The sequence below is a fragment of the Lucilia cuprina genome, chromosome 4, assembly GCF_022045245.1.
Source record: "Lucilia cuprina isolate Lc7/37 chromosome 4, ASM2204524v1, whole genome shotgun sequence".
NCBI classification, from domain to species: Eukaryota; Metazoa; Arthropoda; class Insecta; order Diptera; family Calliphoridae; genus Lucilia; species Lucilia cuprina.
In genome coordinates this window covers 42,607,512-42,624,774 of record NC_060952.1, presented here as the reverse complement: position 1 = coordinate 42,624,774, position 17,263 = coordinate 42,607,512, and the positions used below count along the sequence as shown (strand labels likewise).

General features: G+C 28.8%; 2 protein-coding genes across 4 annotated transcripts in view; one reads left to right on the top strand and one right to left on the bottom strand.

Annotated features, from left to right (window-relative positions):
• Positions 1-1,131, top strand: LOC111679323 (vitellogenin-3-like). Its single transcript, XM_046950612.1, has 3 exons — positions 1-82; positions 150-403; positions 454-1,131. Exons 1-3 carry the CDS (start codon positions 1-3, stop codon positions 1,129-1,131), a joined length of 1,014 nt encoding a protein of 337 aa, XP_046806568.1.
• A 12,690-nt stretch (positions 1,132-13,821) lies between these two features.
• The window catches only part of LOC111679321 (serine-rich adhesin for platelets), a 143,561-nt gene continuing 140,119 nt past the window's right edge, over positions 13,822-17,263 (bottom strand). For all 3 annotated transcript variants that reach the window (XM_046948328.1, XM_046948329.1, XM_046948330.1), the window contains 5 exons: positions 15,132-15,326; positions 14,764-15,018; positions 14,421-14,689; positions 14,141-14,349; positions 13,822-14,069 (listed from right to left, as the gene is read on the bottom strand). In XM_046948328.1, the coding sequence (XP_046804284.1) occupies positions 13,921-14,069; positions 14,141-14,349; positions 14,421-14,689; positions 14,764-15,018; positions 15,132-15,326 (1,077 nt within the window). In that variant the 3' untranslated portion in view covers positions 13,822-13,920. The remainder of the gene's footprint in view (positions 14,070-14,140; positions 14,350-14,420; positions 14,690-14,763; positions 15,019-15,131; positions 15,327-17,263) is intronic.

Here is a 17,263-nt window from a genome sequence, read left to right as displayed (position 1 = left end):
ATGGATCAACTATTACGTTTGCCTATGCAAGCTTTATTCGCTTTACCTGAAGTTTCAATAGGGCAGACGATCAATCAAATTTGTGAGATTTATAATTTTATAAAATATATAGTTATCAAATGATTTCACAGTATTTATGATGTTTACAGGTTCAATTTATTTGACCTACGGTGAAGTACGACCCCGCATTATTCCAGATATTACAAAAATGTCATTTCAGTTACTAACACCATGTCAAAATGAAAGCTTTCCGCTTTTAGAAGCTGATCAAATTTTGGAAAGTTCAAATTTTAATATGTCTAAAAAACTGGTTGTATTTGTAAGAGGTTGGAAAAGTTCAACGGGTGAAAGTGTTGAAACATTGCGAAAAGCATTTCATTGTAGAGATGAACATAATTTTGTGGTAGGTATTTGTTTTTAGGTTCTTCTTTTGTTTATTGAATATTTTCTTAGTTTTTGGATAGTGCAAACTATATTGATACTTTATATTCATGGTCCGCTTTAAATACTGAAGCTATAGCAAAATATGTGGCCTTGGGTCTAACTAAATTATTAGATAAATATCCAGTTGAAAACATACATTTAATTGGTCATAGTTTAGGTGCTCATATAGTTGGCTATGCTGGACGATATTTCACCCAATACACCAATCAGACCATAAACCATATAACTGGACTAGATCCGGCTAATCCATGTTTCAATGAGGGAGAACTTCTTTATGGTATACAACGTGGTGATGCAGATTTTATTGATATTGTACACTCAAATCCAGGAGCTCTGGGTAAGAAGGAACCCATAGGGGATGCTGATTTTTATCCCGAGGGATTGGCACCCATTAAACCGGGTTGCTATTCACTAGGTTGTTCCCATTCTCGTTCCTGGATGTATTATGCAGAAAGTGTTTATCCCCTTAACGAATATAATTTTATGGGGACACGTTGTAATTCTTTGAAGAAAAAGGAAGATGGTTTTTGCAATGGCAATTCATATCCCATGGGCCTGGCCGTGCCATTCTTCTTAAGGGGAAATTACTTTTTTAGTGTTAACAAAGTTGAACCGTTTGGTAAAAATGCTACAGATGATGCTCAAACACCTTTGGGAAATTGTGGTTCTTGTCTTGGTCATGAATAAGAAATAAAACTCAGCAAAATTTCAGTTTTCGAAAGTAATCAATAAGAATTTTTATTTATTTTTTTTGTTTTTGCATTTTGACTTAAATGTTCCTAAAGATAAATATTGTAAATAATTTTGCATGTAATACAACTTTCTGTTTAAATTTTTTGTTTGTTTCAATATAAATACTTGGTTACATTTAAATGTATTGTTTTTTTATTTTAATTCATAGATAATGTCTTTTGGTTTTATTTATTTTAAAGTGTTTTGCTTTTTTTTGGAGAATATTATTTTATTTTTAGTTTGTAGATTAGTTTTTTGTATTAATATTATTTTGCACAATTATGATTGTTTGAAATATTTTGAAATCGTTAGTTTATATGTAGTATTACAGTAAATTATGGTGGTACAATTTTCATTAACAGATTTAAAGAAACATTTTTTTTGTAATTTTTTCTCTGATCTTTTTTATAATTTGAATTCTAAGGAAAATAGTTTTTATAATTTAATAGATTTATTTAATATACAACCTTGTTTAGTGAGAAATATTAAAGCTATTTTATAAATTAAAAGGAGAAATAAAACTTTGTTATTATATAGCTAAAGTATTACACAGTATAAAAGGATAATTTCATAAATTTGACATGCCCTGCCCTGGTTCATTATATAGAAATATAAAATGTTTATTTATTATCTGAAAAAGTAATGAAAAACTTTAAACTTTAAGGAAAAGCAGTACTTACTTAAAATAAACTCAAAATATGCTCTTAAAATTTTTAAAATAAGCTGTACAAAATTTTTATTTGTTCAGTTAACCAAAAAGGTGCAAGAAGACACATTTGGTCACTAAATCTAATAATTAATCCGGGTATGTTTTTATAACCTACACTACTATAGTGGGGAGGGTATTATACGTTTATGCTGATGTTTGTTACACACAATTAGTCCAATACCCACCTTAAAGTATACCGATCAATTCAGAATCATTTCTTTAATCGATCCAGAATCATTTTTTTTAATCAATTAAGACATGTCCGTCCGTCTGTCCGGCTGGCTGGTTGTCCATGAAAACCTTGTGCGCAAGGTACACACCGCAATTTTTCAAGATAATTTGATGAAATTTGGACCAAGCATGTTTTTTGGCACAGGGACGAAGCCTATTGAAAATGGTTGAAATCGGTCCATTATTTCACCTAGCCCCCATACAACCGTACCTACCGATTTGGACTTTTTATGCCATAATTACGTCAAATATACTATTATCTCTCTAAAAATGTGCAAAAATAAGTTTTATATAAGTACTAGCTATACCCAGTGTGCTTCTCTACCCTCATCGTAATGGAATAAAATAAATATCATTATTGTAAATGTATATATATCTGCAATATCAATAATTCCCCTTTTAGAGAACTCTTTAAGTTTGATTTTATGATTCTAGTCTCAATAGATAGATAGTAGATAGATAGATAGATAGATAGATAGATAGATAGATAGATAGATAGATAGATAGATAGATAGATAGATAGATAGATAGATAGATAGATAGATAGATAGATAGATAGATAGATAGATAGATAGATAGATAGATAGATAGATAGATAGATAGATAGATAGATAGATAGATAGATAGATAGATAGATAGATAGACAGATAGATAGATAGATAGATAGATAGATAGATAGATAGATAGATAGATAGATAGATAGATAGAAAGATAGATAGATAGATAGATAGATAGATAGATAGATAGATAGATAGATAGATAGATAGATAGATAGATAGATAGATAGATAGATAGATAGATAGATAGATAGATAGATAGATAGATAGATAGATAGATAGATAGATAGATAGATAGATAGATAGATAGATAGATAGATAGATAGATAGATAGATAGATAGATAGATAGATAGATAGATAGATAGATAGATAGATATATAGATAGATAGATAGATAGATAGATAGATAGATAGATAGATAGATAGATAGATAGATAGATAGATAGATAGATAGATATATAGATAGATCGATAGATAGAAAGATAGATAGATAGATACTTAAATTTCCTTTAAATGACCAATTTGATTGTTGATTGTTTAAATCTGCAGAGAAAGGGAGTGATGAAGTAACATCATTAATAAAATGGCAGTTAACTTCCCCATTTTATCCTTAAGTTGATAAACTTTTAGAGTTGGGGATATAATCAAATTCATATAGAAAATCTCATAATGAACCACTTCTATCTTCTTTTGTCACCCACTTTGTTTTATTTCCTATTTGATTTGATTTTATTATTAACTAGCTATACCCAGTGTGCTTCGCTACCCTCATCGTAATGGAATAAAATAAATATCATTATTGTAAATGTATATATATCTGCAATATCAAAAATTCCCCTTTTAGAGAACTCTTTAAGTTTGATTTTATGATTCTAGTCTCAATATTACAGAAAATTAGAAAAAACAGTTGATGAACGAAAAAGTTCCAGACAGTGCCTTTTTCGTTCAATTGGGATACTGCGGTTTAATTTTATGTTTATATATTCAATATTTTAGAAGGCTCTAAAAGTACCAGTACCAGTGAAGTACGAAAAAGTACCAAAGGACCTATTTTATTTAATTTCATATTCCTAAGTTCAATATTATAGAAAATTCAAAAAGTACCAGAAAATATTCCAGTTTAAATTTTCATTTACTCAAGTCCCTGATTGCTTTTAAAGATTCTAATTAACTCCGGGCTCCACATGCTTAATTTCATGTTTCTAGGATCAATTTTATAAAAAAGACAAAAAGTACCTTTTGAAGAACGCAAAAGTACCCTTTTATAGATTCTCATTTACTCCGGGCTCTACATGCTTAATTTCATGTTTCTAGGTTAAATTTTATAGAAAACTCAAAAAGTACCTTTTGTAGAACGAAACAGTACCAAAAAGTCTCATTTTATAGATTCTCATTTACTCCGGGCTCTACATGTTTAATTTCATGTTTCTAGGTTCAATATTATACAAAAATCCAAAAAGTACCATTTGAAGAACGAAAAAGTACCAAAAGTCCCCTTTTATAGGTTCTCACTTAATCCATCCTCTACATACTTAATTTCATGTTTCTAGGTTCAATATTATAGGAAATTCAAAAAGTACCTTTTGAAGAACGAAAAAATACCAAAAGTCCCCTTTTATAGATTCTCATTTACTCTGGGCTCTACATACTTAATTTCATGTTTCTAGGTTCAATATTAGAGGAAATTCAAAAAGTACCTTTTGAAGAACGAAAAAATACCAGTCCCCTTTTATAGATTCTCATAAAAAGTACCTCTTGTAGAACGAAACAGTACCAAAAAGTCTCCTTTTATATATTCTCATTTACTCCGGGCTCTACATGCTTAATTTCATGTTTCTAGGTTCAATATTATACAAAAATCCAAAAAGTACCTTTTGAAGAACGAAAAAGTACCAAAAGTCCCCTTTTATAGGTTCTCACTTAATCCATCCTCTACATACTTAATTTCATGTTTCTAGGTTCAATATTATAGGAAATTCAAAAAGTACCTTTTGAAGAACGAAAAAGTACCAAAAGTCCCCTTTTATAGGTTCTCACTTAATCCATCCTCTACATACTTAATTTCATGTTTCTAGGTTCAATATTATAGGAAATTCAAAAAGTACCTTTTGAAGAACGAAAAAATACCAAAAGTCCCCTTTTATAGATTCTCATTTACTCTGGGCTCTACATACTTAATTTCATGTTTCTAGGTTCAATATTAGAGGAAATTCAAAAAGTACCTTTTGAAGAACGAAAAAGTACCAAAAAGTCCCCTTTTATAGATTCTCATTTACTCCGGGCTCTACATGCTTAATTTCATGTTTCTAGGTTAAATTTTATAGAAAACTCAAAAAGTACCTTTTGTAGAACGAAACAGTACCAAAAAGTCTCATTTTATAGATTCTCATTTACTCCGGGCTCTACATGCTTAATTTCATGTTTCTAGGTTCAATATTATACAAAAATCCAAAAAGTACCTTTTGAAGAACGAAAAAGTACCAAAAGTCCCCTTTTATAGGTTCTCACTTAATCCATCCTCTACATACTTAATTTCATGTTTCTAGGTTCAATATTATAGGAAATTCAAAAAGTACCTTTTGAAGAACGAAAAATACCAAAAATACCAGTCCCCTTTTATAGATTCTCATAAAAAGTACCTTTTGTAGAACGAAACAGTACCAAAAAGTCTCCTTTTATATATTCTCATTTATTCCGGGCTCTACATGCTTAATTTCATGTTTCTAGGTTCAATATTATACAAAAATCCAAAAAGTACCTTTTGAAGAACGAAAAAGTACCAAAAGTCCCCTTTTATAGGTTCTCACTTAATCCATCCTCTACATACTTAATTTCATTTTTCTAGGTTCAATATTATAGGAAATTCAAAAAGTACCTTTTGAAGAACGAAAAAGTACCGAAAAGTCCTCTTTTATAGATTCTCATTTACTCCGGGCTCTACATGCTTAATTTCATTAACGAAATAAAAATTCTATTCCAAAATGTTGCAACATCGTAGTGAGAGCCCGTTATTACGTATTTATATGTATAAGTTAATAAACCAAAATCAATGTTTTATGAAAAAAGTACCAAAAATAGGTACAATTTTCACCCCTTAAACATCCGAATAACCAAAAAGTACTAAATTTATATTTTTATTTTTTCGTCAAGTTATGAAGGAGTCAGAAATATTGTTTGAATGTTCACTGGTTTAAAAGATACGTGGGGTGCAAAAAAGTACCAAAATACAGTTTTTACCCGTTTATTCCCTAAAGGGGCCGAAATTGAAAAAAGTACCAGACACCTGTCCGCTTATTTTTTAAATGAACGACGATAAGCTTTAAACTATTTTTGTATCTTTTCTAGTTTAGGAGATATGAGGTTACCGATTTTACCCGTTTTTACCCTTTTTTACCCCCTAAACATTCGAATTTTCAAAAATCCCGTCTTAGTGGATCTATTTGGTGGGAGACCAACCCCCTGTCCAAATTTCAGCTCTTTAGCTTTAACCGTTTAGGCTGTGCGATGATGAATCAGTCAATCAGTCAGTCAGTAACGTTAGAATTTTATATATATAGATAAATGACACTGCAGATTTTCGTAATGATCGGCCCTTATTTAACCCTAGCTCCCATACAAACCCCTCTTCAAAAAATGTCTTAAACGTCTAAAATTGACTTGTAACCATTTATATCGCAATGAAACTCTACAAAAGTAACTGTTATTTAAAATATATCTTTTTCCCAAATTTAACAAGAATCGGCCCATGTTGACCTATATAAAGCCTCAGTTAGAAAATTTTAGTTTTTTATCAATAAATTGCTTAAATAATAATATACTTATAATACTTTGGAATTAAGGTAAAATTCAATATAAAAGTTTCTTTATGAAAAATAAAAATTTTCCTACTTGTTCCTTTTCAAAGTGATATATCTCAAGATCTATATATTGATTGGAGTATTCTTCTAGAGTAATGTTTATTATCAAATTTCGAAAAACTAGTTAGATATATATTTTTTAAACCGATCTATGAATGATTTCTCTGGATACGTTAATACTCAACATAAAAAAGAAATGTATTAAATTAATTCTAATTGCTAATTATATTGCATTTATATTACTTCTAATTAACCAACTCTTGTATTTGAATTGTATGGTGATTTGTATTATCATTTATGGATATTAATATTGACGTTGATTTTCAGAATAGGGCCTTTAACGAGGTATTGGGTCATTTGTGGACCGATGTCTATGCAAGAAACATATTTATAAATATTTTAAATGTATTTCGATAGGCATATGTATGGGGGCTAATAAAATAAAATCATGAGCCAATGTTGACCATTTTTAATACCAAACAAAATTTGTCATTAATGAACATTTTTGGAGAATTTCAGCATCCTAGATCTTAAGGCCCAACTATAATATGCATATACTAAGTCAGCTAAAACATGTGCGAATGCATGTAAAACTTATGTGATAAACTATCAGAGAATATCGTCAAGTTTCGTCAAATTGTATTTGCTTAAGCAAAGTGCGACATTGGCTGCACATTCCGTACGGAATCAGTTGTTAATTTATTTCGATAAAATATTATGAAATATGTATTTTTAACTCTTTTTTTTATTACGTGTGAAACATAAATGTGCAGATGGGGCTAAATTGTTTTAAATGCACTTAAGTACATTATAGCCACCTAAAAGTTTCATCGGATTTTCTTAAGCACTTGAAAGACTTTTCGTTTCAAAGATCTTTTGCGTGTACCAAATGTTCGGTTTGATTGTTTATTATGACAGTTCATTAAATGACTATGTACATCACTTTTAAAAGATTGCAATGGAATTTTGGCCGTGGCCGCGTTGGAAATATTCGAAGTAGATCCCTTTATGGCTAAATTGTCAGCATATTCATTGTCAAAATAGGGACTCGTAGGGACCCAAACTATTAATTTGTATGTAAGAATGGGATATACTATTGTTGGGTTCATTTTATACCGAAAATCTCACGTTATGTGTATGAGGCTGCCGAAACATTCCTAACTTGGTGTTGGAATACAAAAGTACTTGTATGGGAGGAAACTGTCTAAAGCACACGGATTTTTGATAAGCTTCCAATTTTATTAACGTTATCCGAGAATATTAAGAAAATTATGTGATTTTGAAGATGATTTGTTACTTGTTTAATTTAAATAAAATATATTTCTTTATATAAATAAGAGAATCTTAGGGATTGTAAAAACTGATTAAGAGAAATTTCTGCTTCATACGCATTAACGATAAATGGAAACAATATATAAATCATACATAATCTTAAAGTTAGTGATAGTTCAAATTATAAATCGGATCAGAGTCTATTATAAAATAGTACTTATATTCTACTCTTTTTTCAAAATTTTCTAGTTTTATTTTTTTTTTATATTTTGGTATACAATACAATTCATTTCAATTTAATATATAGAGATATAATTTAATTATTTTATTTTCTTTTTAATTATTGTAACAAATAACGCAACATGAACTATTTATCAACTCAATTTTGTTTATAATATTTTTATAAATTAATTATGTTTAATATATTTTTTGTTTTTTTTAGTATAAAAGGTTTTTATTTGTGGTGGTTTTTATACAAAGTTTAAGTTAAGAAATTTTGAATGAACGTCGGTGGGTCTTGACTTTAGTTATTGAATAGTTACTACATGTTTTTCTTTATTTTTTCTAAATTTTTCTTAAGCAAATATAAAAATTTTCTTATTTAATTAGATCTTTAGATGATAGTTATGTAATTTAAAGTTTAGTTTTTTTTTTTTAAAGATTAACCCTTTTTTTAAACGAACGTCCATCATTGGGATGCAAGTATGTATGTATTTATGAAAGATAGTATTGTTGTATGTGTGTATACTTAGTAAAGTTTTAAGATTTTAGTTTCAAGATTTTAATATTAAATATTTATAAGTTTGTAAGTAAATATGTAGCACCATACGTGTTTTAAGAAAACCTTAGAGTAAGTAAAGTTTGTCATCATAGGATTTTTTTATAAATTAATTTTTAAGTTTAAGAGATCAAAGATTTAATATATTGATTTTTGTTTATTTTAGATGTTTATAAAATGTCTATATATTTAAATTATTTAACAATACAATTTAAATATTAATAATATTGTATTGTTATGATGATGATGTATTCACAGTGTAATTTAAATATTTTGACCAATACAAATATTTCATTAATATTTGAGTTTAATTAAATGTTAATTAAACTGTGAATATCCTTAATAGTTTATCCATTAATTTATATTATTATTTGGTTTGTATATATTTACTACTGTGTATAAAATTTTTATTTTATTTATATTTTTTTCATTTTTGAAAAATTTTAATTATTTTTTGTTTTTGTTTCTAACTCACTACTTGTATTTTTTGAGAACTTTTCTTAAAACAAAACTAATTTCTAATTATTTGACTACTTGTTGTTTTTAAATATTTCACAAAATTATTTTTAATTATTATGGTTAATTTCAAAATGTTTGTTTGTTCTAAATACCATTTTGGCAATTTTCATGTTTTTATTATTGTAAAAATGGAAAAAAGGTTTGCATTTTTTTGTTTTCTTTTCAGTTTTAAAATAAAGAATATTTGTTTATTTTATGCTGTCTGTTTAATTTTTTATTTATTTTTTTTTAGAAAAATGTCAAGTATAAAAGTCAAGCGGTATTTAGGCAACAAGTGATTCAGCAAGTATTATTTATTCTAATTGTAATTTAATTTAATTATTTTTTTCATGTATTATTAATATTATCTCTTAAACATTAAAAGCATTCATAAGATTCGTTTTGTAAACATTTTAATTTAATTATTTTATGTTTTTTATTTTGCCACAGACATGAAACTTGTTAGTTGCATACCTTGCGTGTGCAACACTTTGACAGCATGCAACCTTTTCTTTTGACGTTTTATTAAATTGAATAAAAAGAAGAAAATGAATAATAAAGTAATTCCTTGTAATTTATAAACTAAATTTTTTTATTTACTTAAACTACATATTTTTTAAGAAATCAACTCGTATGAACGATTTTAGATTGATTTTAGATGCAAGATTGCTTTAGGATTACTTTTGGAGCACAGAATTAATGGCAATTAATTTAAATAAATAAATAAATAAATAAATAAATAAATAAATAAATAAATAAATAAATAAAATTTTACATACATTTTTAATTGAGACCACTAGACGAAACCCAGTGCTTACTTTTATAAAGCAGTATAAAAAGTCCTCGATTTTTGTCAGTTGTAGGACTAATTTTCTTTTCCTTTAAGGGTTTTGAAAAAAGATTATAGATTTAGGTTAAAACTTTTAACCTTTTCTCGTTTTCTTGGCAAATTTTTACTCTAAAAAAATTCAAATATATTAATACAAAATCTAAAATTTTTAATATAAATAAGTGTCATTGTTTGACTACTGACATGCAGAAATAGAAAAATCAAAAATATTGAAATCTATCAACAAAATATAAGTATTCATTTAAATGTTCAAAGCCATCGTAAACTGTGCAACTTGTGCATATTTCCATTCTCGCAATTGAATTGTTTTTTTGCCTTCTGTCGACTTCCAAAGAAGCGAAACTATTTTTTTTAAATTGAAGGTATATTATTCTGTAAATTAGTTGTATTCTCTAATACTACAATTTTGCTTCCTAATACATAACATAAAAATTACTTATTGAGAATGACTTCAGATATAGTGTATTTGGAATCAAATAAAAAGGATATCTCTCCTACGACAAGCCTGTGTTAAAATCATCACTTCTTCAGGTCTTTTTCAGTAGTTCCATGGAGTAAATTCTACCTTATTTTCGCTTCTTTGGAAGTTCTTATTTTGCTTAGATATGTCCAGTTAGAACATACAAAATATATTACATGTAAGTCATTAATAGACTTGCTGTAAGTAATGCAGACGGTATGTAGTAGCCATTAAGAAACAAGTGGTTAAACATGGTAATTTATTCTGGGTAACTTGCACTTTTTTTGCATAATTGACACAACATAATAATGACCCAGCCAAAAATCTGAAATTTTTGGTAATCGCCAAAAGTTATTTCATACTTTACTTTGTAATGAGTGCTCAATATGTTCATTTTATTTTTTGCTTTCTATAAAGTCGACCCAAAATAACTGGCTATCAGATAACATATTTGTAGGTTTATTTTTAACAAATAAGTAATCATTTATTAATTTCTAAACAAATATAATTAGTTATTCTAACCAAGAGTAATTAGATTCCACGCGATTCCAATATTATTTTCAACTTACTAGGTAATGAATGTTTTTGCTAAGATGGTAACTAAACCGAAAATTAATTCATTGACTAGTCCAAAAACAAATTGGTAAATCGGAGACCATAGAAAAGTCTAGTAAAAAGTACTTTAAACGTCTATTCGAAATAGCATTTAAAATTTCTTCTAAATATTTCATATTTTAGCAATCGGTTAAAAAAGTACCTGTTAAAAGTAATTACTACTTGTCTGTTTGTAATTCATTGCAGGTTTCTTAACAACATCAGAGAATACATACAAGAATTGTATTTTTTCCTTTTCTGAAGTTTAGTTTACCAAAGTAGGTAATCCTTTGAACTTTGTGTCAGATGTATAATTTCAGATTAGTATTAATCAGAAGAAAACATTAAATAAAGTCGTACATATGTTGCAAGATTGGGGTGTAATGATTTCATTTTCAATTACATTTGAATTGCAATTTAAGCTTTACCAATTACAATTACTTTTAATTGGTATTTTTTTAATTGTTTTCTATTTTTTATTGTTAATTGTTATTGAAACATTAACCATTACTTGTTTTCATTGGTAATTGTAATTAATTGTAATTATTATTAAAACATTTCCAATAACAATTATTTGTTATTGTGAATTTTGTTCATTTTAATTACATGAAATTTGTAATTAGTGATACAAGTAGTTGTAATTGGTAACTTCAAATTACAAGTAATTGAATTGGGCAAAACTTTAATTACAATCACAAGTAATTGTAATTGTGTACTGGTTACATATTACAAGTATTTGTAATTCATCATATAATAAATTAATTTGTGTATTCATTACCGCCTATGCCTGATAAATGGTCATTGGTGTAAGGATTGAATTGTATCAAAAAATAAGAACAATTGTACCAATTTAGCAAACTCTGATATTTATATAAGATTTTGTTATATAATCTGGGAAATTCATGCAAATTCAAGCACTATGGACCTAAATTACGAAATTTTCTTTAATATAATGAATATTTTTTCGATTTCCGATTTTTATGTCCAATTTCGACAAATTTATTACAATATTATCTGACAATAATGTTTGAAATCCATAAAATGTGTACTTTTATGGATCTAAGCGTGGGTTTCTTAAACTAGACTTAACTTGCTGTTAGATTAAACTCGGAACAAATTTAGGCGGACTTTAACCGATGATTGTGTTTTTCAGTCATGGATTTAAGTTCAGTTAACTTTGTTAAACAATGAACAGTTATTTTTTGCAAATAACACGTCTGTAAAATGAAAAATTTTGGAAAAATAAAAAAAAAACCTATATAAAACAATAATGTTCTTCCGAAATCATGTTTTATTATTTTTGTTAATTGAGTTTTCTCATTTATAATTTGAGTTTAATTGGCCAATTTCACTCAGTTAAATTAAGATAATAAGTAACGTTATTATAAAACATTAAAACGTATATTAAACTAGGTTTAAACAAAGAATGTAGATTATCTTTATCTAAAAAACCCGCCCTAAGAGTAATATTTCTATACAAATGATTCCATATAATGAACATGATTTCATATCTTATAGGGCCTGTATAATTGATAAAAAAATTCATGCTAACTGAAAGTTTGTAAAGAAATAATAAAGTAAATATTTAATAGAAAAATAATAATATTGAAACTAGTAATAAGCTTAGAAGAACAACTTGAAGGGAAGACTTATTTTTTAAAAGTTTTCTGATAAATGCTACGTTTTTTGGGATTTCCATATAATATTTTAAAAAATAGTTTCCTATTCGTGTTACTGAAACAATCGAAACAAAAAATTACAAAAAAACAATAAATAAAAAGGAAAAATTAACATGTTTTTTTAAAATATTTTATTTTTTATTTATACTAAAGTATTTATGTATATTTATTATATTTAGTTTTTTAATTATTATTTTTTTGTAAATGTAACTTTAAGGTTTAGTAGATTAATTAGGTTTTTTTATTTGTTTTGCTGGTTTTTTTTCATAATTTCGAACGCATTAATATGCAATATTGCAATTTTTTCAATTAAATATTTATATTTTTATTATTATATTAATTATTTATAATTATTATTAGTTTGTCATATAAAAATTGTTTATAAAGTTTTAACACAGAAAACCGTAATTTTTTTTGTTTTATTTTTTTGTCACTTTATTATTTCTACGCCAAAATACCTTTTCTCGAATAAGGCTTTTTTAGAAAGTTTTGGTTTAATTTGTATTAGTTTATAGTTTGTTTTAGAATTAAGTTTAGTAGTTGATGATAAGAAATAGTGATATGTTTTTTTTAGATTTTGGAAAAATAGTGAAACTAGGAAATTAGAAAATAATTGAGTTGTTTTTTGTTGTGTTTTTTATATATATAAAAGTTTAGTTTTTTATTATAAATTATTTTCATTTATATCGTCTTAAGGTTAAACTTATAAAATATGTGTTTTTTTTTTAATATATTTAGCTATACATACAAGTTTGAATAATATATATATTTAATTATTAATTTATATAATTATTTGTTAAATTATTATAATTTTATTATAATTAACATGTTTTCAGTTTGTATTGTTTTAGAAATATTTTTTCTCTTTTTTTTCCATTTCATAAAGTTTATTGCTAATAATGCTTTTCAAAGAATTGTCATGTAATTTTGTTTTTTAATAAAAATATTTTGGTTTCATACTTTTTTTTCGTTTTGTAAGAATATTGAATACTTTTTTTTTTGCTTTTAAAATCATAATTTTATGTTCTTTCGATTAAAGGTTCAGTTTTTTGCTACTGATTTCATAATACGAATGTATAAATTTTTGTTTTATAATATTGATTTTTCTTGCCATAGATTTATAACAAACATGCTGTTTACAGCATAAAATAATATGTGGATTTTAAATAATGTAAATTATAGATTTAAAATAAAAAATTAATAAAAAAAACTTAAACAAACAACTTAAACTACAGTTAATTTATTTAATAATTACAATTTTATGGTATCGCTCTGATGCCATCTAAAGTTGATCTTAAAACAACACTGCCCTCTACCCAGAAATTAGGACGATCGAGCATATTTTGCCATAACGACAATTCTTTACCGGAGGCATCCATCCAATCAACTTGACGACCGTAACTTTTGCCTAAAGATTACAAAAAGAAAACAAAATTATTTCAAATTCCATTAAACTTGCAGGCTTATCATTTAACTTACATGTTCCCAATGAAAAACGAACACCGCCCAAAAATTCATTGCTAGCCAAACGATCATGATCCCAGACCGTTAATTCTAAAGCACGTTCAGATAAATCTTCCAGTGAGACATCTTCATAAATAAAAGTATAATTCCAGCTGGGATTTGTGGAACGTTTAACAATGGGTGTCTTTTGTTTTGAACTGCGTGTACGATCGGGTAATAAATAACTGCAAATAAACCGAACATTAAAATATATATAATATAAATATATAATAGAATTTTTAAAATATTAGCTTACCTCTTGCAAAAAGCATCACATGAGCCATTGGGTTTAATGGGCGTTAAATGTTTGGCCTCCTTAACCAAGACATGCAATTGACCACCTTTAGCTGAACGATCGGTTTTTGAACTAGCCACCGATTTAATACTGCCAAACTTTCTCAAACCACCACCTGTAGCCAAGGAGGCGGCACGCATGAATTTCGATTTGCTACCCTCGGGTGTAACATATTTTAAGCCCACCACTATATCGCCTCTATAAGTGGCCACTTCATCGAAAGGTTCACTCTGTTTAAAAAGATAAAGTAAATGTTTATTTTTCTTTCTTTCGGGTATGGAGTTCTATATTTTAGCAAACTTACCCTTTCTTGTAATAAATACCACTGTGATTGTGGATTATCGAATACTCTACCCTGTAGATTGACACTAACTTCTCCCAAGAAATCATTGCGACCAAACATATCCGAATGCCATACGGTAAGCCAGAGTGTGCGAGATTCTAAACTGGAGATGGGCATATGGAAACGTAGAACCTCATCGAATATAGGATTGAGAGTGTGTTTCTTAACTTTTGTTTTACGCTTGCCGGCCTTAGATTTATCGGGTAATAAATAAACCTGATTTAAAATAAAACATAAGCATTGTTAATGAAACAAGTAAATAATAGGTATAAGTTATCCTTTAGCCTAGAAACTGACCCTTTTTAGTAAAAACATACAAAAAAACTTACCTTAACATAGGGATCACTACGATTGCGTTTCGAATCAACAGCTGCTAAATCTTTACATCTCACAACATGTATTTCCAATGCTCCCAATTTATAATTGTACTGCATACCAAATTCCACTTGACCCTTGACCACTACTGTACCATAACGACCCTCGCCAGCGCCAGAGTAAACACTAGCCATTGAATCGGAACGTAACTGTAAAACAAATGAAATAAAAAATAAATAAAGAAGTTCAAATAATTAGTAAATGTTTGACGAAAATTCATTTAAGCGCTAAAAACTTTTTTAGACTAAATGTTAATGGTTCGTTTGTTTGTCATGTTTTGCATCTGTTCGTTTTGATTTGAATTTTAAATTGGAATAATAATGCATAAAGAACATTAAGAATATGTACAATACAATGAAGCTTATCTCGTTTTAAGTTTTTTTTTAAGATTTGTTTTGCTTTTAAAACAGACTTTTAAACTAGATTTAATGTGACATGAATCATTTGGGGCGAAAATGATAGGGTTTTCCTTTCAAACATCCAGAAATTTGAGAAAAAGTTTGATTATAATGAGGTTGGTATGGTTGGTTGGTTGGTTTACGTGGTAGTTCACTACACGCGAACTGTCAAGTAGAATCAAAGAGACCCCGTTTTGACCGGACCACTCCACTCGTCAGATGTTGAATTTGTAGTATTAGATCCAGCCCGTAGCTGTGAGAAATCTGAGGATATCATTAAGCCTAAAGACAGATATCTCGCCAAGGTTAGATATGAAGTAATTGCCAAGGAAGCGGTTTCTCTTTACGGCCAGAGCAGGGCATTCACAGAGGAGATGGAAGACCGTTTCTTCCTTTTCCCTGTCTTTGCAACTGCGACAGTGATCATTGAAAAGGAGCCCAAGCCGACTTGCGTGTCTGCCTATTACCCAGTGTCCTGTTATTACTGCTATCAGCCTCGATATGTCCCGCCTACTTCGATTTTATAAGGTGTCTTGTGCGTTTCTCATTGAAGGAGGGCCACAATAACTTGGCCCCTTTACATGTGTCTAGGTTATTCCATCTATTTTCAGCTTTTTGAAGAAAGAATCTGAGGATATTGCTCTTGATATAACTTAACGGAGTTGCTACTGGAACGGCGTCGGAGATATCAAGAGCAGATCCCGTTCTTGCAAGCTCATCTGCCTGTTCATTACCGTAGTAGTCCCTATGCGCAGGGACCCAAACAAGGGTAATGTCAGACAGCCGACCCAGCATTGACAGATCCTTCTTGCATTGTCTGACTAATAAGGAAGTAGTAGTATAAGAGTTTAGTGAGAGAAGTGCCGCTTGACTATCGACAAAGATTCCTATGTTGCCGCGAATATTGAGGTCATGTAACACCCTACAGGCTGACATTATCGCAAAAATTTCAGCCTGAAAGACACTACAGTTGTTGGGATATACTTACCCCAGCTTCTTCACAAAAGACACCAGAACCAACGCCGCAGTTCATTTTAGAACCATCTGTAAAGATTCTGGTGGTATATTCGCTCGGTAGATTACCTCTACACCACTCGCTCCTGGAAGGAACTCTGACTTTGAAGACTCTATCAAAGTCCGTGTGTGGGGTAATATAGTCGGATGGTTGGTTCAAGATTGGAGGTAGCAAGCTTAAAATCTTAGCGTGTCCATATGTTCTTGATATCCAACTTCCGGATGAGTTAAGTCTTACTGCGCTACAAGCAGATATGGTCATTATGTGCAGATCTATGGGTAGGATATGCAATATAGTGTTCAGAGCTTCTGAAGGACTAGTTCTTATGGCATCTGTTATCCCAATGCATGCTGATCTCTGAACTTTGTATAGTTGATCCACAACAAACTTCTTCTTAGTTGAAGTCCACCATACAAGAGATCCGTATGTAAGAATAGGACGTACTATGGCTGTGTACATCCATTTAACTATGTTGGGACTAAGTCCCCATTTCATTCCAAACTTCTTACGACAGGTATAGTAGGCGACCGTTGCCTTCTTGACTCTGTGCTGGATGTTGAGTTTCCATGATAATTTGGAGTCTAGAATAGTTCCTAGATATTTGGCATTGTTTGATAAGGGGATTTCGCGGTTTTTTAACCGTGGCAGGTTGAAGCTTGGAATCTTGGTCTTT

Coding starts and splice junctions, on each gene's coding strand:
- LOC111679323 (XM_046950612.1), top strand. CDS start 1: ATGGATCAACTATTACGTTTGCCTATGCAAGCTTTATTCGCTTTACCT. Junction 83..149: donor GCAGACGATCAATCAAATTT/GTGAGATTTATA, acceptor TGATGTTTACAG/GTTCAATTTATTTGACCTAC. Junction 404..453: donor GAGATGAACATAATTTTGTG/GTAGGTATTTGT, acceptor ATATTTTCTTAG/TTTTTGGATAGTGCAAACTA.